Consider the following 23,790-nt stretch of genomic DNA (forward strand, 5'->3'; position numbering starts at 1 on the left):
AAATACTGAAAGCAGCAAAAAAGAAGTGACTCATTACATTCAACGGATACTCACTAAGATTATCAGATTTCTCATCAGAAACCTTAGAGGGCAGAAGGCAGAAGGCAGTGGGCTGACATGTTCAAAGTGCTAAAAGAAAAGAACTGACAACCAAGACTCCTAAATCTGACAAAACTATCCACCAAAACTGAGGGAGAAATGAAGACATTCCCAGTTGAGGGAATGTGTTACCAAGAGAACTGCTCTGCAAGAAATGCTAAAAGGAGTCCTTCCAGTTGAAATGGAAGGACACTAGACAGTAACTCAGTGCCATGAGAAGAAATAAGGATCTCTAGTAAAGGCAAATACCTGGGAAAATTTTAAAGTTCATATTATTGTAACTTTGGTTTGTACTCCACTTTTTGTTTTTTACGTGATTTAAGAGATGAATGCATTAAAAAATTATTAATCTATGTTTTTGGACACACAATGTATAAAGAGGTAATTTTATGACATTACTATCTAAAAGTGTTGGGGATGGGGTTGTATAAGATCAGAGTTTTTCTGTGTTATTAATGGTAAGCTGGTAAAAGTTCAAATCAGAGTATTACAAATCTAGGATGTGAAATGTAATCTCCATGGTAACCACAAAGAAAATCGTTATGGAATATACACAAAATGAAATGAGAATGAAATTAAAATGTTTCACTTTTGAAAAATCAAACACACAAAATAGAGTAATATAGGAAATAAGGGACAAAAAAACTAAAATCACATAGAATAAATAGCAAAATGACTGAAATAAGTCCCTCCTTATCAGTAATTACTTTAAATATAACTGGATTAAATCCTCAGAGCAAAACACAGTAACTGGCAGAATGAGTTAAAAAAAACAAACAAACAACAACAACAAAAAACACCCATGATCCAACTATGTGCTGTCTACTAAGTTTCACTTTAGATCCAAAGACACAAATAGATTGAAAGTAAAAGAATGGAAAAAGAGGCCGGGCGCGGTGGCTCAAGACTGTAATCCCAGCACTTTGGGAGGCCGAGACGGGCGGATCACGAGGTCAGGAGATCGAGACCATCCTGGCTAACACGGTGAAACCCCGTCTCTACTAAAAATACAAAAACTAGCCGGGTGAGGTGGCGGGCGCCTGTAGTCCCAGCTACTCGGGAGGCTGAGGCAGGAGAATGGCGTAAACCCAGGAGGCGGAGCTTGCAGTGAGCTGAGATCCGGCCACTGCACTCCAGTCCGGGCGACAGAGCGAGACTCCGCCTCAAGAAAAAAAAAAAAAAAAATGGAAAAAGATATTCCATGCAAATAGTAACCAAAAGAAAGCAGGGATGGACATACTGGTATCAAACAAAATAGACCTTAAATCAAAATGAGGTTCCATAAGACAAGAGAGACATTACATATTAAGAATAGATTCAAGACAGTAAGGACATATAACAATTATAAGCATTTATATACCTAATAACAGACCATCAAAATATACGAAGCAAAAATGGACAAAATTAACAGAAGAAATAGACAGTTCTACAACAATAGACTTCAATAACCCACTCTCAATAATAAATAAAACAATCAGAAGGCCAATAATAGAGGACTTGAACAATACAATAAGCCAATTAGATCTAACAGAAAATATATAGAATACACTATAACAATAGAATACACTTGCACATGGGATATACTCCAAAATAGACCATGTTAGGCCATAAATTAAGGATCAATAGATTTAAAAAGATATATATCATATAAAATATCTTCCCTGATCACAAGAGGATAAAGTTAAGAAAACATGAAAATTCACAAATTTGTAGAAAGTAAATGACACTCTTAAATAATCATTATATCAAAGAAATCACAAAGGAAATTATAAAATAGAGATGAAAGAAAATGAAAACAATATACAATTGTAGGATACAACAAAAGCAGTACCTAAGGAAGAAATTTATAGCTACAAAGATTATATTAAAACACAAGAAAGATCTCAGATCAAAAATCTAACTTTACAACTTAAAAAAACTTAAGAAAAACTTTATAACTTAAGAAACTTAAGAACAATAGGCCAGGCACGGTGGCTCAGGCCTGTAATCCCAGCACTTTGGAAGGCCAAAGCGGGTAGATCACGAGGTCAGGAGTTCGAGACCAGTCTGACCAACATGGTGAAACCCTGTCTCTACTAAAAATACAAAAATTAGCCGGGTGTGGTGCACGCACCTGTAATCCCAGCTACTCAGGAGGCTGAGGCAGGAGAATCGCTTGAACCTGGGAGGCGGAGGTTGCTGTGAGCCAAGATCGTGCCACTGCACTCCAGCCTGGGCAACAGAGCAAGGCTCTGTCTCAAAAAAAACAAAACAAAAACAAAAAACAAAAAACAAAAACACTAAGCCAAAAAGCTAGCAGGAGGAAGGAAATAATAAAGATTAGAGCAGAGATAACTAGAGAATATAAAAGCAATAGAGAAATTTTAGTTAGAAATGACTAAAAAAAAAAAATTCAAATTAATAAAATTAGAAATTAAAATGAAGACACTATGATAGAGTCGATATAAATAAAAAAAAATTCCAAGAGAGCTATGAACAATTGTATGCCAACAAACTGGATGACCTAGAATGGATATATTCTGTGAAACACAAAATCTACCAAGACTGAATCATGAAAAACTAAAAGGCTGAGTACCGTGGCTCATGCCAGTGACTCTAGCACTTTGGGAGACCAAAGCAGGAGGATGCTTAAGCCTAGGAGTTTGAGACTGGCCTGGGCAACATAGAGAGACCCTGTCTCTATAAAAATAAAAATTAGCTGGATATGATGGTGCATGCCTGTATCCCAGCTACTCAGGAAGCTGAAGTGGGAGAATCGTTGAGCCCAGCAGGTTGAGGCTGCAGTGAGCCATGATCATGCCACTGCACTCCAGCCTGGGTGACAAAGCGAGACTCTTTCTCACTTTCTCTCTCTCTCAATGATGAATAAGAGGAAGAGGAAGGAGAGGAAGAGGAAGAAGAGTAAGAAGAAGAGGAAGAAGAAAAATAAAATAAAAAATAAAAATTTGAATAGGCCTATCAACAGTAAAGATAGAGAATCAAAAACCTCCCAACAAGTAAAACACAAAAGCCCTGACCTGACAGCTTATCTGGTGAATACTACTATACACTTAAAGAACTAATACCAATCCTTCTTAAAATTGTCCACAAAACTGAAGGAGAGAACACTTCCTAACTCATTTTATGAGTTGCCCTGATGCCAGAATTGCCCTGATGCCAAAGCCAGACAAACATAAGAAAACTACAGACCAATATCCCTTATGAACATTGATGCCAAAATCCTCAATCAAATATTAGCAAGCCAAATTAAGCAGCATGTTAAAAGGATTATACACCATGTCCAAGTGGGATTTATTCCTAGAATGCAAGGATGGTTCAACACATGAAAAACAATCAATATACTATTCCATATTAACAGAATAAAGGAAAAAAAACAATCATCTCTTTTGATGCAGAAAAAGCATTTGACAAAAATTCAATACCATTTCATGTAAAAAAAAAAAAAAAACTCAAAAAATGAAATAAAAGGAAACTATGTCAATGTAATAAAAGCCATATATAAAAAACCCATAGCTAACATCATTCTCAATGGTGAAAAACCAAAAGTTTTCTGATCAGGAACAAGGCAAAGATGTCCTCTTTCTCTATTTCTGTTCAACATACTCTAAGTCCTAGCCAGAGTAACTATGGAAGAAAAGAAGTAAAAGGCAGCCAAATTGGAAAGGAAGAAGTAAAATTATTTCTGATCACAGGTGATATTACATATAGATAATTCTAAAGTTTTCACACACACACACACACACACACACAAAGACTGTTAAAATTAATAAATGAATTCAGCAAACTAGCAGGATAAAAAAATCAACACAGAAAAATGACTTACATTTCCATACACTAACAATGAACAATCTGAAAAGGAAATCATGAAAACAGTTCCATATACATTAGCATCAAAAGTAATAGAATGCTTAGGAATTAACCAAGGAGGTGAACACTTGTACAATGAAAACTACAAAACACTCATGAAAGAAAACAAAGATATAAATAAATGGAATGAAATTCCATATTCACAGATTAGGTAACTTAATATTATTAAGAGGTCAATACTACCCAAAGTGATCTATATATTTGATGGAATCCTTACTAAAACCCCAATAATATCTTGTGCAGAAATACAAAGATTCATTCTAAAATTAATATGGAATCTCAAGGGCTCTGAACAGCCAAAAGAATATTGAAAAAGAACAAAGTTGAAGGTCTCGCACTTCCTAATGTTAAAACTTACTACAAAGCTACAGTAATCAAAACAGCATGAAATTGGTGTAAGGACAGATATACACACCAATAGAATAAAATGGAGCCCAGAAGGAAACCCTCACATATATGCTCAAATGATTTTGGACAGGGGTGCCAAGACCAACCAATGAGGAAAAGACAGTCTTTTGAACAAATGGTGTTAGGAAAACAGGATATCCACATGCAAAACAATGAATCCGGACCCTTACCTAACACCATATACAAAAATTAACTCCAAAAAGTGACTCAAAATGAATCAAAGACCTAGATGTAAGAGCTAAAACTATAAAAACTCTTAGAGACATAGCTGGCAATGGTTCCTTAGATATGACACCAAAGGCAAAGACACCAAAATAAAACAGACAAATTGAACCTCATGAAAATTTAAAACTTTCTAATCAGACACTATGACCAGAGTAAAAAGGTCCACAGAATGGGAGAAAATACCTGATAAGGGATTAGTACTCAGAATATACAGAAAAGTTGTAAAACTCAACAACAAAACAACCCAATTCAAAAATGGAGATAAGGAGGGGTAGGTGAAAAAAAAATGGAGAAAATACTTGAATAGAAATTTCTCCAAAGATATACAAATGGCCAGCAAGCACATGAAATGATACTTAAAGTCACAAATCATTAGGGAATGCATATCCAATGAGATACTACCTCACACCCATTAGAATGGCTACCACCAAAAAAAACAAAAACAAGAGCTGGTGAGGATGTAGAAAAAAAATTTTTTTTTTTTTTTTTTTGAGAGGGAGTCTCACTCTGCTGCCCAGGCTGGAGTGCAGTGGCATGATCTGCAAGCTCCGCCTCCCAGGTTCACACTATTCTCCTGCCTCAGCCTCCCAAGTAGCTGGGACTACAGACACCCGCTGCCACACCCGGCTAATTTTTTGTATTTTTAGTAGAGACAGGTTTACACCATGTTAGCCAGGATGGTCTCCTCTCCTGACCTCGTGACCACCCACCTCGGCCTCCCAAAGTGCTGGGATTACAGGTGTGAGCCACCGCACCTGGCACTGAAAAATTGAAAACTTTGTTTACTGTTGGTAAGAATGTGAAAGGGTGCAGCTCTGTGGAAAACAGTGTATGGCAGCTCCTCAAAAAACTAAAAATAGATTTACTGTATCATCTAGTAATTCTACTTCTGAGGATATACCCAAAAGAGTTGAAAGTAGGGTCTTGAAGAGGTATTTGTGCACTCATGTTTGAAGCAGCATTATTTGCAATAGGCAAAAGGTGGAGGCAACCCAAGCATCCATTGACACGATAGATAAGCAAAATGCAGCACATACAAGGAAATACTAATCAGCCTTAAAATAAGAAATTCTAACATATGCTCCAACATTGATGAACCTTGAGGATATTATGCTAAGTGTGAAATAAGCTAGCTACAAAAAGACAAATACTTATTATTCTACTTACATGAGGTACCTAGAGTGGTCAAATTCATACAGACAAAAAGTAGAATGGTGGTTTTGATGGGCTGGGGAAGGGAGAATGGGCAGTTATTGCTTGGTGAGTATAGAATTTCAGTTTTGCAAGATTGAAGAGTTCTGGAGACGAATGGTGGCGATGGTTGCACAACAATACAAATCTACTTAATACCATTGAAGTATACACTAAAAATGGTTAGGATAGTAAATTTCATATTAAGTGTATTTCATCAGGTTTTTTTAACATTTTAAAATAAACCATAAGAAACCATGGTGCACTCACCCAGAATAGCACTACTCAGTGTAAAAGGAATGAACTATATATACACATAGCATGGATGATTCTCAAGATAATTATGCTGCATGAAAGAAACCAGATAAAAAAAAGAGTATACTTTATGATTCCATTGTGTTAATTCTAGAAAAGGCAAACAAATCTAAAGTAAAAAATGTAAATCAATGGTTTCCTGGGGAAGGCAAGAAGGGACTGTAAAGGGGCATGAGGTAGCCCTGTAGGTGATGGATACGTTCATTATCATGATTATGGTATTAGTTCCCTGAGTGTACATAATAAATGTACAAAACTTAACAAATATGTATAATTATTGCATGACAATTACATATCAACAAAGCATTCAATCCAATTTGGCAACCCTATATTGACTCTGCCATCTCTTTCTTCTTGCCTTGGGAGCAAAGAATGGCTGGCTATGTCATAGATGCTACAATCCCTATAGTATAGGATCTGCTTTTTTCTCAGTCCCTGTTTTCCTGCTAGCACAGCACTGGCCTTGAGATGCACAGCACAGAGATGGTAACCCACAAAACCAAAACCTTTAGATTATTTGCTCTGCCAGTAACATTAGTCATAGGACAGAAGTCTACAGGTCCTGAGAATTTCTACAAACCCTGAATCCTGCACAGCCACATTCAAGGGAGCATTCATGGATGCACCTTTATAACAGGTCTATTTCTGCTGGTTTGCTATAATCTCGCCTATTCCCTATTAATCACATCCAGTGTTTCTGTACAAATTATGGTCCCAGCTGGGCCTAGTATGTCTTACAGTTAAGAGATACCTGCCTAAGGCTGAACTTCACGCCATAAGGCTCCCTGGCAGGTGCTAAACAGCATCTGCTTTACAGTGTTGGGGAATATGGGGCACCCCCTGGGAATAAGGGACCCAATTCATGCTGTTCCCACATGCACTAGAGTTTGTCACAACTGCCCCCTCCTCGGGGCAGATTCCTGCCATTCAGACTACAATATTACACTCATAAATTCCTACACTTTTTCCTAGGAGGCCTTGGTGGCAATGCAAATGAGGCCAAGTCTGGATTGACAGTTGTTCTCTATCATCCTCCTGTCCCCTCCAAGATAATCTGGAGACCCCTTCAGTTTGGTAGATCTTAATTCTGTTCTTGAACCACCTCACACAGTGATGAGAACATGGATGATTAAAGGCGGCTTTATCATAAGGCCATTATCATCACATGAACCAGGGTGATGCACAGGAGATAAGCTGTCGTGCAGAGTAACATGAAGGCTGGACAAATCCTTCAGAGGCATGAGACCAACAACGTCCCAGAAAAAGGGAAACCTTCTCTAGGACAAGCTGTCAGCAAAACCCTGCTCAGGACTTCACAGCCACAGACTGGTCATGTCCACAGCTAAACCAGCCACACAGGGCGGGAATGACATCTTCCCATGGCTTCAGACTACTCCTTATTCCCTTTAGGGATTGGAAAGAGAGAGGAGAGGTCTGCCTTCCCTGAGCACAGTGGAGTGGTGGACACATTCTTTGGAGAGCTGCAGTGTGTGGTGCTGACATGGCTTCTATCACAACCCCAGCAGTGAAAAGACGCTGATAAAATCCATGGTAAGAGAATGTAACTAGTCCCCAGAAAGCTTCCAACAGAGCTAGCATTCCTAGGGAACCTCCCCAGGGTGGGTGCTTGGATGAACAAGGTTCAACTTGTAGTTGACAGCACCCTCATAAGGTCTGTTCTCAGAGCTTATCTCTGGTGTGTGCTGTTGCATTGAACAGGGAAGGAGCACATTCTCCATGCTCCTTTCTCTGGTATGAATCTTCTGATGCCGAATGAGGGTAGGCCTTTGGTTGAAGGCTTTCCCACATTCGCTGCATTCATAAGGCCTATCTGGTTTGTGAACTTTCAGGTGCTGCCTCAGATTGGACCTCTGCCTGAAGGTTTTCCCACATTCACTGCACTCATAAGGCCGCTCGCCAGTGTGAAGTCTCCGGTGGTTATGGAGGCTGGAGCTTTGGTTGAAGAATTTCCCACATTCACTGCACTGGTAAGGCCGTTCGCCAGTGTGAAGTCTCCGATGGCTATTGAGGCTGGAGCTCTGGCTAAACAACTTCCCACATTCATTGCACTCATAAGGCCGCTCACCAGTGTGAACTCGCTGATGTTTCATGAGGTCAGAGCTTCGGCTGAAGGCTTTCCCACACTCGCTGCACCCATGAGGCCGCTCGCCAGTGTGAACTATCTGATGTTGAATGAGGCTGGCGATGTGGCTGAAGAATTTCCCACATTCGTTGCACTTGTAAGGTCTTTCTCCAGTGTGAACTCTCCAATGTTTAATTAGGCTGGAGTTGCAGTTGAAGGATTTCCCACATTCACTGCACTCATGGGCACTTCTGCCCGTATGAACCCTCTTATGATGAATGAGGTTGGAACGCTGGCTGAACAACTTCCCACAGTCGCTGCACTCATATGGCTTTTCACCAGTGTGAACCCTCTTATGCTGAATGAGGTTGGAACTTCGGCTGAAGAATTTCCCACAGTCACCGCACATGTGAGGGCTTTCACCAGTGTGAACCCTGCGATGTTTAACAAGGCTGGAGTGCTGGCTGAAAAATTTCCCACATTCGCAGCACTCATACGGTTTTCCTCTATTGTGAACTTTCTGGTGTTGAGTGAGGTCAGCGGCATAAGTGAAGACGATTCCACATTTGCTGCATTCATAAGGCCTTTCTCTGCTGTGGATTCTCTGGTGCTGAACAAGAGTGGATTTGTCACTGAAGGCATCCCCAGAGTCACAGCACTTGTTATGCCTTAGTGCAATGTGAAAATCCACCACACTTTTGGTGGCCTTGTGCGGCTCCCCATCGCTGGGAGTGACCTCATGCTGCAGAAACCCTGCTGTGGCCACAAAGTCCTCCCCGCCCTCCCTGCAGGTGGAAAGCTGATCTGATGTGTGGTCTCCCCAGGTCTTTACAGGCAAAGCCTGGCCCTCCTCCCTTCTGATAGGGTTGTGTACGTTCTGCTGCACCTGCTTCTGGGGAAGGTTTGCACTGAACTCAGGGCCTTTCACATCTGCCTCACACAGAAACGGTTTCTGCCTAGGATGTGTTGTCTGGTGTTCAGCCAAATGCAAAATATCTTTCAAACGTAGGCCACGTATGTCACAGGGGCAGGTCTTCTGGGGGCACAGAGTTGCCTGGGGACTCCTGTCCTGTGCCACTCCTTCTACAGAAACATTATGCTCAGAAGGTAAGTCCTTGCCCTCTGTTCCATGGCAAAAATCTGAAAGCAGAGAAATGCTGGTGAAGTTCATATAAACTTTAATAGAAGGAAGACCCCCATCACCTATGCTTGGCTGACCCAAGAATGAGTCCATGGGATTGTTGGCAACACAAGAAGGCTCAGGTCAGGGTAAGGAATAATCTGCTCTGCCATACTGTGCCTGGCCAGGTCACAAAATACGGGAGGTCTTATCAGGACCAGAGACACAAGGATGGGGGACAGTATTGGGCAGAGAGGCAAGGTCTCCCACTCACTTCTCTTTAAAGGCCTTTTGGCAGGGCCTGGGCTGCTGGTAACCTGTGAGGGCTATGCAGTGCGAGCATCCAGACCCAGTAAAACCTGCAACTGAGTAGCTGGTGTTCAAGCACATCAAGGAAAAGCATGTATCTCACAACATATTAAGCATAGGCGGGTGTTGGAAAATGCTGCAGAGGAAGCTGAAAGAAAGAAACAGAGGCCAGAAAGGTGGGGCATAGGCAAGAGGCCCAACTCAGAATAGCAATGGTAAGCGGATAATGTGTCAAGCATGGGGAAGGAAAAGCAGAGATGTGGTCTGGCTACTGGCTTTGGTATCAAATGATGATGAATAGGAGAGAAGATGCTGGTATGATGTAAACACAGTGGTGATGTCACATCCTCCCCCAGCTCCCGTCACTGCTTACCAGAACCAGGCCTGCCATAAGCCCCTCTGGCCATGGCTGAAGTCATATCCACACTGTCAGGCACCCAGGGCTCTTTGCCCATCTCCAGCTGGGAAACGATGTGGGACCTGAAAGATATAAGTCCTAAGGGGAAAGACAGAGTGGGTGAGTGGCCAGCACCCGCCCAGTTGAACTACCCCATGACAGACTACAAGACAGGAAACTCCGTATGACATAGGGACATCGGGTAGTCATGGCAAGAGGTAACCACGTCAGTGACTGGAATTCTTGGCACAGTCTGGTGAAGGAAATATTAGCAAGAGGAAAGGCACAGAATTTAAACCACAGAACTGTCAGATCTGGATAATCACCCAGGAGGGAATGGCCAAGTCAGAGGGAGTCACGCAGCTGACTGCAAGACCCCTCATGCCTGGGGCTTCCCTGCAAGGCTTTAGGCAGCAGGTGTGGGGGCTGCTCAGGGAGAGGAGGGAACAACGTACATAGCTCAGCCCCAGAAGCCACAACACACATACCAGGAAAGTGGGGATGGAAGCAGTGCCAGTGGGAAGGAAAGAGCCGTTTCTTGGGCAAAGGGGACAGGCAGAGATGAGCTCGGGACACCAGGGTAGGGGTGACAGCCTTACCCAGCGAGGCTATAAGTGCAAAGTTTTCCAGCATCACATCGCAATACAGGAGTCTCTGAGCCTCATCGAGGAGCCCCCACTCCTCCTGGGAGAAGTAAATGGTCACGTCCTCAAAGGTCACGCAGCCCTGCCATGATGGGGACAGTTTGTTCCATGATCAGTCTCTGTCCTTGGGACTCGCTGCCCATCCCCTGCTCACTCTCCTCCCCAGCTCCACAGCTCCAGGAGGCAGTAGGCCCTGGTTCTGTGGGCGCCTCATGTGGACACTGTGTCAGCCCAGAGCAGCAACAGGCAGGGGACAGAGAGGCTCCCTCCAAGCTCTGGGCCTGAAGTCCATGGCCCAACTCCCTCTTCTGGCAGCCTCTTCCCCTAGTGTCACCAGTGTCACACTTCTCAGATACAAATGTGAGCTTCTCTCCCTTAAACCCCAGTCCAGAGCCCTGAGGTGAACAGCTCACACTCCCTCCCACGTGCATTTCACTCTTTGGACTGCACCATCCTCACAGCTCCAGACCTCACCATGGCCTCCCATTGCCATTGCCACCCTCTCCTCATCCTGGTCCCTATCATAGCCATCTCCACAGGCTCCCATGTGTCACTCTGCACACAGCATCCAGAGAGTACCTGGCAAACACAGCCACCATCCCAGCCTGCCCCAGATCTTTGATGGCCTCCACTGCCAAGGGCAACACCCAGATAACAGGGAGAGGGAGTGCTTCACCCTTGCCTTGGAGCCCCCCAGCTCCCCTGGCCTGGCTTCAACCTAAGCCACCCACAGCACACATGGATGTCACATACCCTTGGCCTTCTTTGTTGCACATTCTGACCGTGTCATCACTCACACTTATTGAAAAAAGAAAAAAAAAAGCCAACCTCTCTGGCCATCCTACCCCCACCCAAGGCCAGCAACTCTGCCAATTGACCCCTCTTGGCCCAAGTTAATTTCCCAGCCTGAGGACAAACCCCATCAAGGGTCACCACAGAAGCCTGGTGAGAACATAGGTGAGTGTGTAAGCACCAGCCCAGGCCTCACTGCAATATTACCTCCTCTACTGCTAAGCCTCAGCATCCATCTCATTCACATCCACACCCTTTGGGATGATCTGGCCACCTGCCAGACCCTCTGATACACCCACATAGCGCCCCCCCGCCCCAGCACCACCATGACCACTACTGTTCCTCACCTGTCTTTATGATGCCAAACAAGCCACGGTCCCCAAGCAAGAACCCTGCTCTCAGTTTTCCAGCCCCACCTTCCTCTTTTTTTTTTTTTAACATCATTGTCACCATGACCTGAAGTTTCACCTCCTAAATCTGACACACAGCTACGCTCCCGTCCACACACCAGATGGCACATTTTGGATGTTTCTAACAGTTGAAATAAACAAAGACCAATGAAATGAGAAAAGTCAAGGCTCCTTACTCAAAGCTCACTATAGCAAGAGACTCAACGCAAGCTGGGAGTGGGAAAGTTTTATAGCGAAAGAAAAGGAAGGCTTCAGGCATGCCCTGGTTGGAGGCTCCTGTTCGTAGGTGGGTGAACTAGAAGTGGGCATCCTATGTGATTGGTTAGGGTGCATATCTGCCTTTCTCTGGTTGGTCTTAAATCAGAAGCAGGAGCAAACATTAGGAAAGCTGTCTGTTATTAATCAAACCCTGGCCATTTGGGACTGCTCATTACACAAGTTTTTGTTTTAACTTCCTGGATTGTCAGTCCAGATAGCAATCTGGCTTCCTGTGGGTTTGACAGACAGCAGGCTGGCTTCCTGCTGTATGGGTTGTTTATTGTAGATAAGGGGGTTGGTTTCCTGGGCAGGTTCTGGGGCAGAGTTCTATTTGTGTACATCATCTGGCCATTGTTCTCATGAATATCCAGCCTCTCATACCCTTGACAACTCCCTCAGAACACCCTGTGTGTTTAGCTGCCCACTCTTCAACTCCATTTGGGAGTCTCTGGGAAATCACAGGCTCAACCTGGTCAAAACCTAACTTCTACTGCTTCCACGGAAAATTCCTCCCACAACCAACTTCTCAGTTCATGAAGCTGGATTCACCAAACCAAAAACCATGGATTCTTCCCTCGTCTTTCTCACCCTCCACATCGGAAAATCTGTTCAGCTTGACTTAAAAGGCATCAAGTTCCCAATCATGTCCTCTACCTCCAGTCCCCACTCTGGTCGGGACAGCAGCAGCACTGGCCTGGGCTATTCCATTAGGCTACTCCTCAGCTTCCCCGCCTGCGGCCCACCCCCATTCAGTTCTCCACTCTGCATCCACAGGGAGCCTATTAAGACCTGAGTCACAACATCTTCCTCCTCTGCCCTAAACTTTCCATGGCTCCCAACACCCTCAAAACAGAGGCCCAGGTCTCCAGCCTGCCGTTCTAGGCTGTCTTCAGCCCACCTGCTCTCTGGTTCCAGCAGACATAACAGGGACTTGGGTGAGGTTCCTTGAACACTCCCAACTCAGTCTCCACACCATGCCCAACCCCACCCCCCAAGCTTTTGCGTATGCTGGTTCCTGCGCCTACAAAGCCCTTTCTCCCTTCATCCCCATTACATTTCAGAAACGGAAGCCACTCTATATAAACCCTGCCCTGATTCAGGATCCTAGCTGGGAGCGACTCCCTTCCAGGGTCCCCTGACTCAAAAGCAAGGAAATGGAAAAGGTGAAAAGTCCTAGAACAAAGCCATCTTTTGCGTCTCAACGCCGGGAACAGGAGGGTGGGGGACCGGCAGCCGAGGGCCTAACGCCCAAGCACTCACCTGCGCGGGATCCCGCAGGGCCGCCTCCGCCATCGGAGTCTGTGGTCAAAGCAGGGCCCCACGATGCGGGCGACCACGGGGCGGGAGAAGGGGGTCTCGCAGACTCAGGCTACCACCCACCTGGCCGTGCCCCAGGCGAAGTGTGACCCCGGGTTGAGGGTCGCACTCCTAGCCTCAGTCTCCCCCGTGCAAAATGTGCGCGGCGCCCGGGGCGCAGGCTCTGAGGCGCTGAGAGCGCGCAGCTCCGCCGGGCACCCCCCTTGCAAAGGGTCACGCCTGGTGCAAAGGCGCGGAGGGGGTCCCCGGCCTCACTGTCCCCGACACGGTCCGGGAAAGCCGGCGCAGCAGCTTCAAGGGCTCAGCCGCACCCGCCCCGCCCCCAGCCCGGGGTCCCCAGCTCCTGGGGACTCAGCCTCCCCGCCGGGAAATGACCTGCGAGGCTGCAGCGCAGGAAGTTCCGGCCCCCACCCAGGCGGCCGGGAGAGTCGCGCTCTCCCGGACAGTCATTGGCCTGGCGCCAGCCGCCGGTGCACAGGCAGGGTCTGGGGATCGCGAGTTTCTGCCCAGCCTCTCGTCAGGCTGGGGGTCCAGGACCGGAAGGAGAACGGACCTGGCCGGGTCTCCACCGCCGCCGCCTGCAGCCCTCTGGCCTTCCCCTTAAAGGGGCCGCTCCCGAGCCTGCGGCCGCCAGCGCTAAACCCCGCCCACCAAAGGCCCAGGCCGTGCTCTTCCTGTGCGTGTGGGCATCGGCAAGCCGCTTCACCCCTAAAGGACCCAAATTCACACTGGAAATGGGGATAGTACCCAATGGGCGGGGTCTTTGCGTAGTAATATTAAATGTAGCTTTCATTCAGGGCTTCTCAAACCAGCAACAGCCGCATCACCTGGGGACTGGCTGAAAATGCAAGTTCTGGGGCAACAACTTAAATCTAAGTACTCAGAAATTTTAGGGATGGGATTCAGCCTTCTCTACTTTTGGGGGAGTGGGAGGTGGGGGATGGGTCTCGTTCTGTTGTCCAGGCTGGAGTGCAGTGGCCTGATCATAGCTCACTGAAGTCTCCATCTCGGGCTCAAGTTATCCTCCTGCCTCAGCCTACCAGGTAGATGGGACTACAGGCGCGCACGATCATACACAGCTAATGTTTAAATTTTTTACGGAGACTGGATCTCCCTGTGTGGCCTAGGCTGGTCTCAAACTCCTGAGCCCAAGCAATCCTCTCGCCTCGGCCTCCCAAAGTATTGGGATTGCAGGCGTGAGCCACGGTGCCAGGCCTCCTTCTCTGTTTTAACAAGCCCTCTGGGGACTCCAATGCTGGCTCCAACTTTAGAGCAGGGATTTTCATTGAAATTCAGTAAATAAAATGGGAAAAATAACACTACATGTTGCATGGTGAAACCACCTTTGCAAAAATTGTAACTAAGAAAATTGTGACAGTGAGAGATCTGACCTAACAAACTCCATCTTGCTTCTAACCTCCAAGCTGTCCTTGTTCATTCCTGAGCATAGGCCTAACTAACTTTGGGAGAAACTTATAGTTTAACTTTGAAACAAAGATAACAGCCCTTTCCCTCTAGGCCGGGAACGGTGCTTCCACCTGTAATCCCAGCACTTCGGGAGGCCGAGGCAGGTGGATCACGAGTTCAGGAAATCGAGACCATTCTGACTAACACGGTGAAACCCCGTCTCTACTAAAAATACAAAAAATTAGCCAGGCGTGGTGGCGAGTGCCTGTAGTCCCAGCTACTCCGCAGGCTGAAGCAGGAGAATGGCATGAACCCGGGAGGCAGAGCTTGCAGTGAGCCAAAATGGCCTTCAGCCCAGCTGGACAGAGCAGACTCCCTCTGTCTCAAAATAAATAAATAAATAGTCCGGGCGCGGTGGCTCAAGCCTGTAATCCCAGCACTTTGGGAGGCCGAGAAGGGCGGATCACGAGGTCAGGAGATCGAGACCATCCTGGCTAACCTGGTGAAACCCCGTCTCTACTAAAAAATACAAAAAACTAGCCGGGCGAGGTGGCAGGCGCCTGTAGTCCCAGCTACTCCGGAGGCTGAGGCAGGAGAATGGCGTAAACCCGGGAGGCGGAGCCTGCAGTGAGCTGAGATCTGGCCACTGCACTCCAGCCTGGGCGACAAAGCGAGACTCCTACTCAAATAAATAAATAAATAATAAATAAAACAGCCCTTTCCCGAAACAAACCCTCTTCTTGCCTGGTGACCAGATTGCCTTTGTAGGATTAACAAAAGCCACAAGATTAGAGATCATGGTTTAGGAGTCATGCAGCCAGGGGCCAGGGGCCACAAGATTCTAAACCTTCCCAATTGCTCCTTGGGATAACATCACTATTGTAAAACCTAAAATTGGTGCTCGAGATATTTTTCAGACCCAGCACTCAATGGATCAGCTAGTACCACCCAGATTGATAAACTGGGTCATCTGGTCCTGTGGTCCCCTCCCAGGAATTTACTCCGTGCAATTAGACAACTTCGACTCCCTATGATTTCATCTCTAACCCAACTAATCAACACTCCCCACTACCTGGCCCCCCCACCCATCAAATTATCCCTAAAAACCTCTGATCACTGACGTTTCAGGGAGATCAAGTTGAGCAATAACTCTGTTTCTCCCATGGCATAGCTGGCCCTGTGTCAATTAAACACTTTGTTTACTGCAATGCTGTGGTCTTTTTGTAGCCAGCAAGAAGAACCCACTGGGTGGTTACAATGATAGATAACAGATAACAGGGCCCAGGACACAATTCCTGCTGGGTGCATAAAAGCTATTGTCATTACCAACATCATCATCACAAGACTCTTACAAAGACTGCCATGGGGTGGCAGGGAAGAGACACCTCTGTGCAGTCTTTTGGATATTTGTCAAAATATACAATGACTCTAACTCAGCAAGGGAATAGTTGCTCTACCGACTCAGAGGGAATAGTTATGATTTTTTTTTTTTTTTTTTTTGAGACGGAGTCTCGCTCTGTCGCCCGGGCTGGAGTGCAGTGGCCGGATCTCAGCTCACTGCAGGCTCCGCCTCCCGGGTTTACACCATTCTCCTGCCTCAGCCTCCGGAGTAGCTGGGACTACAGGCGCCCGCCACCTCACTGGGCTAGATTTTTGTATTTTTTAGTGGAGATGGGGTTTCACCGTGTTAGCCAGGATGGTCTCAATCTCCTGACCTCGTGATCCGCCCGTCTTGGCCTCCCAAAGTGCTGGGATTACAGGCTTGAGCCACCACACCCAGCAATAGTTATGATTTTTACATGAAAGCACACCATAGTAACATTTGCCTACTTGATTTTATTATTTTCTTATAGCTGCATTTTTTCTAAATTGATAAAATCATATATAATTATTGTATGCAACATGATGTTTTGAAATATATATACATTGTGGAATTGATAGGGACAGGAGGCAGGGAAATTCTGGGAGGAAGAGGCTGGGTCCATCAGGCTGAAAAGCCTGATACCACGGCCCAAAGTGAGAACTTCCATCCCTGTTTTCCCACTCAAATGTTGCCTTTTCCAAAACCACCCATGGCTCACCCTGCCACCCATACTATGCCCATAAAAACCCCAGGCTCAGCTGGCAGAGAGAAGAAAAGCAGCTGGACATTGGAGACTATAGTTGGATGTTGGAGAGAAGTGGCCTGACTTCAGAGGGACAGCTTGACAGCGTAGCTTTGGAGAGGATGGCCAGGGATGGCGGAACTTCGGGGATGATTACCTTCCTGCTCCATCCCCTTTTCAGCTCCTCTTCCTGCTGTGAGCCACTTTCACCGGCAATAAAATCCCCTGTGCATTTACCATCTTCAGTTTGTTTGTGTGACCTCATTCCTCCTGGACGCCAACAAAAACTTGGGTGCCATGAGTGTGGGTGCAAAAGGCTGTCACACTGACCCTCCACTGAGCTGTTAACACTTAAGCTATCCATGGATGGCAAAGCTAAAAGGGCACTGTAACATTTCCTCAAGGGCTTCAGGGGTTATAGTCACCTTCCCCTAGATGCTGCCATGGGGCCAGTATGGAATTTGCTCTTGCTGGCACCCAAAAGCACTCACCCTGTCTCCTGCACCCACTCACCTGTGCTCCCCCTCCCACGAGGGGTGGAACCGCAAGTGAGTGGAGTTCGCCCCTGCCAGCGCCCGTGCACTCTAGTTCCCATTCAATAAGGGGTCAGGGAAATATCCTGCTTCAGAATGACTAAATCAAGCTCATTAACATATGCATCACTTCACATTGTTTTGTTTTGCTTTGCTTTGAGACAGGGTCTCATTCTCTCACCCAGGCTGGAGTACAGTGGCACTATCACAGCTCATTGCAGCCTTGACCTCTTGGGCTCAAGCCATCCTCCCACTTCAGCCTCCTGAGTAGTTGAGACTACAGACGTGCACCACCACTCCCAGCTAGTTTTTTGTACCTTCTGCAGAGATGGAGTTTCACCATGTTGCCCAGGCTGGTCTCGAACTCCTAGGCTCAAGCACTCCTCCTTGCCTTGGTCTCCCAAAGTGCTGTGATTACTGGTGTGAGCCATGGTACTGGTCTTAGTTATCTTTTTTGTGTTGAGAAGATTTAAAATCTCTTTAAGCATTTGTCAAGAATACAACATAACTACAGTCACCAGGTTGTGCAATAGATCTCTTGAACTTATTCCTCCTAGCTACCTGAAATTTTGTATCCTTTGACCAACATTACCCCACTCCCACCACCTGGCAGCCTCAGTCTCTGGTAACCAACATTTCAATCTATTTCTATGAGACAACTTTTTTAGGTTCCATATATGAGTGGGATTATGTAGTATTTGTCCTCTGTACCTGACTTATTTCACTTAATATAATGTCTTCCAGATTCAACCTTGTTGTAACAATTGACAGGATTTTCTTCTCTTTTATGACCGAATAGTATTCAGTTGTGTATCTCTACCACATTTTAAAAATCCAGTTATCTGTTGATGGGCACTTCAGTTGCTTGACTATTGGGAATAGTGCTGCAATGAATATGGCAGTGCAGATATCTTTTTGACATACCAATTTCAATTCCTTGGGGTGTATACTCAGTAGTGGGATTCCTGGGTCACATGGTAATTTTATTTTATTTATTTATTTATTTTTTTTTTTTTTTTTTGAGACGGAGTCTTGCTCTTTCTCCCGGGCTGGAGTGCAGTGGCCGGATCTCAGCTCACTGCAAGCTCCGCCTCCCGGGTTTTACGCCATTCTCCTGCCTCAGCCTCCCGAGTAGCTGGGACTACAGGCGCCCGCCACCTCGCCCGGCTAGTTTTTTGTATTTTTAGTAGAGACGGGGTTTCACCGTGTTAGCCAGGATGGTCTCGATCTCCTGACCTCGTGATCCGCCCATCTCGGCCTCCCAAAGTGCTGGGATTACAGGCTTGAGCCACCGCGCCCGGCCAGGGTAATTTTATTTTTATTTTTATTGATTTATTTCTTTGGGACAGGGTCTTGCTCTAAAACCCAGTCTGGAGTGCAGAGGCATGATCATAGCTCACTGCCATTTTGAACTCCCAGGCTCAAGTGATCCTCCTGCCTCAGCCTCCTGAGTAGGGGGGACCACAGGAATGTGCCACCACACCCAGCTTCTTTATTTATTTATTTTTGAGACAGGGTCTAGCTTTGTTACCCAGGCTGGAATAAAGTGGTGCAGTCTTGGCTCACTGCAACCTCCATCTCCTGGATTCAAGCAATTCTACTGCCTCAGCCTCCCAAGTAGCTGGGACTACAGGTGTGTGCCAACATACCTGGCTATTTTTTGTATTTTTAGTAGAGACGGGGTTTCACCATATTAGCCAGGATGGTCTCGATCTCCTGACCTCGTGATCCGCCCATCTCGGCCTCCCAAAGTGCTGGGATTACAGGCTTGAGCCACCGCGCCCGGCCAGGGTAATTTTATTTTTATTTTTATTGATTTATTTCTTTGGGACAGGGTCTTGCTCTAAAACCCAGTCTGGAGTGCAGAGGCATGATCATAGCTCACTGCCATTTTGAACTCCAGGCTCAAGTGATCCTCCTGCCTCAGCCTCCCGAGTAGCTGGGACTACAGGTGTGTGCCAACATACCTGGCTATTTTTTGTATTTTTAGTAGAGACAGGGTTTCACCATGTTGACCAGGCTGGTCTCTAACTCCTGACCTCAAGTGATCTGCCTGCCTCAGCTTCCCAAAGTGCTAGCATTACAGGAGTGAGCTACTGAGCCCAGCCACTAATTTATTTTTATCTGGAAAAGAAAAGAGGTTCATTTGGCTCAAAGTTCTACAGGCTGTATAGGAAACATGACTTGAGCATCAGCTTCTGATGAGGCCTCAGGAAGCTTCCACTCATGATGGCAGGCAAAGGGGACCTGGTGTATAGAGATCACATGGCAGGAAGTGAGAAAGAACTGTTATTACTGTGGGGTCAGCACCAACGCATTCATGAGGGATCCACTCCCACGAGCAAAACACCTCCCGCCAGGCCCCACCTCCAACACTGGGGATCAAATTTCAACCTGAGATTTGAAGGGGACAAATATCCAAATTGTATCAGGTGGACAGTGTGGCTGATGCTTTCCCTGCTTCAGAGGGAATTGGACACAGGCTCTGGAAGAGAAGATACAAAGTGCCAAGACCAGCTCAGTTGGGGAGACCCTAACCCAGCGGCGCTAGAGGAATTAAAGACACACACAGAAATATAGAGGTGTGGAGTGGGAAATGAGGGTTCTCACAGCCTTCAGAGCTGAGAGCCTCGAACAGAAATTTACCCATGTAGGTATTAACAGCAAGCCAGTGATAAGTATTGTTTCTATAGATTACAAATTAACTAAAAGTATTCCTTATGGGAAACGAAGGGATGGGCTGAAAAAGGGGATGGGTTGGGCTAGTTATCTGCAGCAGGAGCATGTCCTTAAGGCACAGATCGCTCATGCTATTGTTTGTGGCTTCAGAACGCTTTTTTTTTTTTTTTTTTTTTTTTTTTTTTTTTTTTTTTGAGACGGAGTCTTGCTCTGCCACCCAGGCTGGAGTGCAGTGGCCGGCTCTCAGCTCACTGCAAGCTCCGCCTCCCGGGTTCACACCATTCTCCTGTCTCAGCCTCCCGAGTAGCTGGGACTACAGGCGCCCGCCTCGTCGCCCGGCTAGTTTTTTGTATTTTTTAGTAGAGACGGGGTTTCACCATATTAGCCAGGATGGTCTCGATCTCCTGAGCGACCTTCCGCACTGGGTGGGCCAGGAGTTCCTTGCCCTCATTCCTGTAAACCCACAACCTTCTAGCGTGGGCATCATGGCCATCATGAACATGTCACAGTGCTGCAGAGATTTTGTTTATGGCCAGTTTTGGGGCCAGTTTATGGCCAGATTTTGGGGGCCTGTTCCCAACACAAAGGGGTGAGGAATGAGGTCGAGTGTTCCAACACAGTTTTAGCAAATGCAGGTACAGACAACCAGTCTGGGTGTAACTGAAATGCATGCTTCATGTAGATGCGCTCAGCTGAGACACCTGGTGTGTGTGGGGAGGGTGGGTGCAGGTTAGCCTGAGCACGATGGCAGCTCAGGATTTGGACACAGAAATGATTTGCAGGTGCCAGAGGAGGGTCAGCGTGCTAGTAACCTACTGCTGCACAACAAATTATCCAAAATTTATTGGATTACCCAGGAATTACCCAGGAACCCCACTACTGAGTATACATCCCAAGGAATTGAAATTGGTACGTCAGCCGGGCGCGGTGGCTCAAGCCTGTAATCCCAGCACTTTGGGAGGCCGAGGTGGGTGGATCACGAGGTCAGGAGATCGAGACCCTCCTGGCTAAGACGGTGAAACCCCGTCTCTACTAAAAATACAAAAAACTAGCCGGGCGAGGTGGCGGGCGCCTGTAGTCCCAGCTACTCGGAGGCTGAGGCGGGAGAATGGCGGGAACCCGGGAGGCGGAGCTTGCAGTGAGCCGAGATCGCGCCACTGCACTCCAGCCTGGGCGACACAGAGAAACTCCGTCTCAAAAAAAAAAAAGAAATTGGTATGTCAAAAAGATGTCCGCACAGCCATATTCATCGGTCTTCTGTGCCTGGCTTAAAACAACACCCTTTTTGGCCGGGCGCGGTGGCTCAAGCCTGTAATCCCAGCACTTTGGGAGGCCGAGACGGGCGGATCACGAGGTCAGGAGATCGAGACATCCTGGCTAACACGGTGAAACCCCGTCTTACTAAAAATCAAAAAAAAACTAGCCGGGCGAGGTGGCGGGCGCCTGTAGTCCAGCTACTCCGGAGGCTGAGGCAGGAGAATGGCGTAAACCGGGGGGCGGAGCTTGCAGTGAGCCGAGGTAGCGCCACTGTACTCCAGCCCGGGCGAAAGAGCAAGACTCCGTCTCAACAAAAAAAAAAAAAAAAAAAAAAAAAAAAAAAAAAAAAACAACCCTTTTATTATCTCTCTGTTTCTGTGGATCGGGAACCCAGGCATGGCTCTGCTGGGTTCCCTGCTTCATGGTCTCTCCCAAGAATGCAATCAAGGTGCCAGCCAGGACAAATATCTCATCTCATGGCTCAACTAGAAAGGGGTCACTTCCAAGTTCACTCATTTCATACGACCTGTGGGACTGAGGGCCTTAGTTCTTCCCCGGCTTTTGGCCTGAAGCTGCTTTCAATTCCTTCTCTCGTGGGCCTTGCAGAACAGAGAGCGTACCAAGAAGGCAGTTGAGTTTGCCATAAGACAGAAGTCACAATCTTTTGTAATGTAATCATGGAAGCCACCTCCCACCACCTTTGCTGTATTGTTTGGGTTAGAAGCAAAGTCATGAAGTCGGGCCCACACTCAAGGGAAGGAAATGACACAAGGACACCCAAACAAGAGGCGGAGGTTGTTGGAGGCCCTCTTAGAAGTCTGCCTGACACCAGTGGGGAGGTCCCGGGAGAAAAATATCTCAAACCACCCTTCCTCCGGGTCTGGACTGTCCTTGAGAACTATTTTTTTTTTTTTTTGAGACGGAGTCTTGCTCTGCCACCCAGGCTGGAGTGCAGTGGCCAGATCTCAGCTCACTGCAAGCTCCGCCTCCCGGGTTTACGCCATTCTCCTGCCTCAGCCTCCCGAGTAACTGGGACTACAGGCGCCCGCCTCGTCGCCCGGCTAGTTTTTTGTATTTTTAAGTAGAGACAGGGTTTCACCGTATTAGCCAGGATGGTCTCGATCTCCTGACCTCGTGATCCGCCCGTCTCGGCCTCCCAAAGTGCTGGGATTACAGGCTTGAGCCACCGCGCCCGGCCTGAGAACTATTTAAAGAGAGAATCTTTTAAGTGAATTAAGTGGCAAAGAAAAAAAAATATACAAAAATGCCAATATTCCAAAAACTTTCTGGGGAGTTTGTAATGGTTTATAAGCACTGTGCTTAGTTTCTTATGAGACTGCCTTTTAAAAACAGTAATTAATGGGCTGGGCATGGTGGCTCACGTCTGTCATCCCAGCACTTTGGGAGGCCGAGGCGGGTGGATCACCTGAGGTCAGGAGTTGCAGGCCAGCCGGGCCAACATAGTGAAACTCTGTCTCTACTAAAAATCCAAACTATTAGCTGGGCGTGGTGGTGGGCGGCTATACTCCCAGATACTCAGGAGGCTGAGGGAGCAAAATTGCTTGAACTCAGGAGGCAGAGGTTGCAGTGAGCCAAGATTGCGCCACTGCACTCCAGCTTGGGCAACAGAGTAAGACTCCATCTCAACAAAATAAAACAAAAAATAGTAATTAATGGAAAACAGGTAATTCACCTGCAATTTATCAAAACCAAAGGTTCGTCACCCCAACCGCTACACGGGGTCCAATTCAGTATTTTGTCCTCGGGGAAAAAATGAGAGTGTTCTGGTTTTCTTTTGCTGCATCACAATCATCCCAAAGTTTCGTGGCTTAAAGTGATGTGGGGCTTTTTGTTGTTGTTGTTGTTTGCTTTTTGAGACAGAGTCTTGGTCTATCACCCAGGCTGGAGCTCAGTGGTGCAATCACTGTTCACTGCAGCTTTGACCTCCCGGGTTCAAGAGATTCTCCCGCCTCAGCCTCCCTAGAAGCTAAGACCACAGGCTCACACCGACAGACCCAGTTAATTTTTTTATTTTTCTGTAGAGACAGGGTTTTGCCATGTTGCCCAGGCTGATCTCAAACTCCTGGCCCCAAGCATTCATCCCACCCGAGCCTCCCAAAGTGCTGGGATTGCAGGCACGAGCCACTACTCCAGAATCAAAGCAATGTTTATTCTGCTCACAAATCTACAACTTGGATAGGACTCACTGGGGCTCATGTTTGCTTCACTCAGCATCAGCTGGGCCACTTGAAGACAGGGGCTGGAACCTTCTGAAAGCTCTCTCATGCACAAGTCTGGCAGTTGATGCTGGCTCTCAGACGGGGCTGTGGCCAGGATACCTAAAGGTGGCTTTTCTGTGCATCTGCTTGGGCTT

General features: G+C 46.7%; 1 protein-coding gene across 2 annotated transcripts; it reads right to left on the bottom strand.

Annotated features, from left to right (window-relative positions):
* Positions 1 to 7,231: 7,231 nt before the first annotated feature.
* Positions 7,232 to 13,713, bottom strand: ZNF792 (zinc finger protein 792). Of its 2 annotated transcripts, XM_033225677.1 has the most exons (4): positions 13,379 to 13,713; positions 10,614 to 10,740; positions 9,991 to 10,113; positions 7,232 to 9,328 (listed from the first exon to the last, which is right to left on the bottom strand). In XM_033225677.1, the coding sequence occupies exons 1-4, from the start codon at positions 13,409 to 13,411 to the stop codon at positions 7,707 to 7,709; spliced, it is 1,905 nt and encodes a 634-aa protein (XP_033081568.1). In that variant the 5' UTR covers positions 13,412 to 13,713; the 3' UTR covers positions 7,232 to 7,706. The 2 variants fall into 2 exon arrangements, with proteins under 2 accessions (XP_033081568.1, XP_033081569.1); XM_033225678.1 differs by lacking the exon at positions 13,379 to 13,713 and having other exon boundaries at positions 9,991 to 10,097; positions 10,614 to 10,700.
* Between the last annotated feature and the right edge of the window lie 10,077 nt (positions 13,714 to 23,790).

The sequence above is a fragment of the Trachypithecus francoisi genome, unplaced genomic scaffold (genome assembly GCF_009764315.1).
Source record: "Trachypithecus francoisi isolate TF-2019V2 unplaced genomic scaffold, Tfra_2.0 Lachesis_group12, whole genome shotgun sequence".
In the NCBI taxonomy this organism is placed as follows: Eukaryota; Metazoa; Chordata; class Mammalia; order Primates; family Cercopithecidae; genus Trachypithecus; species Trachypithecus francoisi.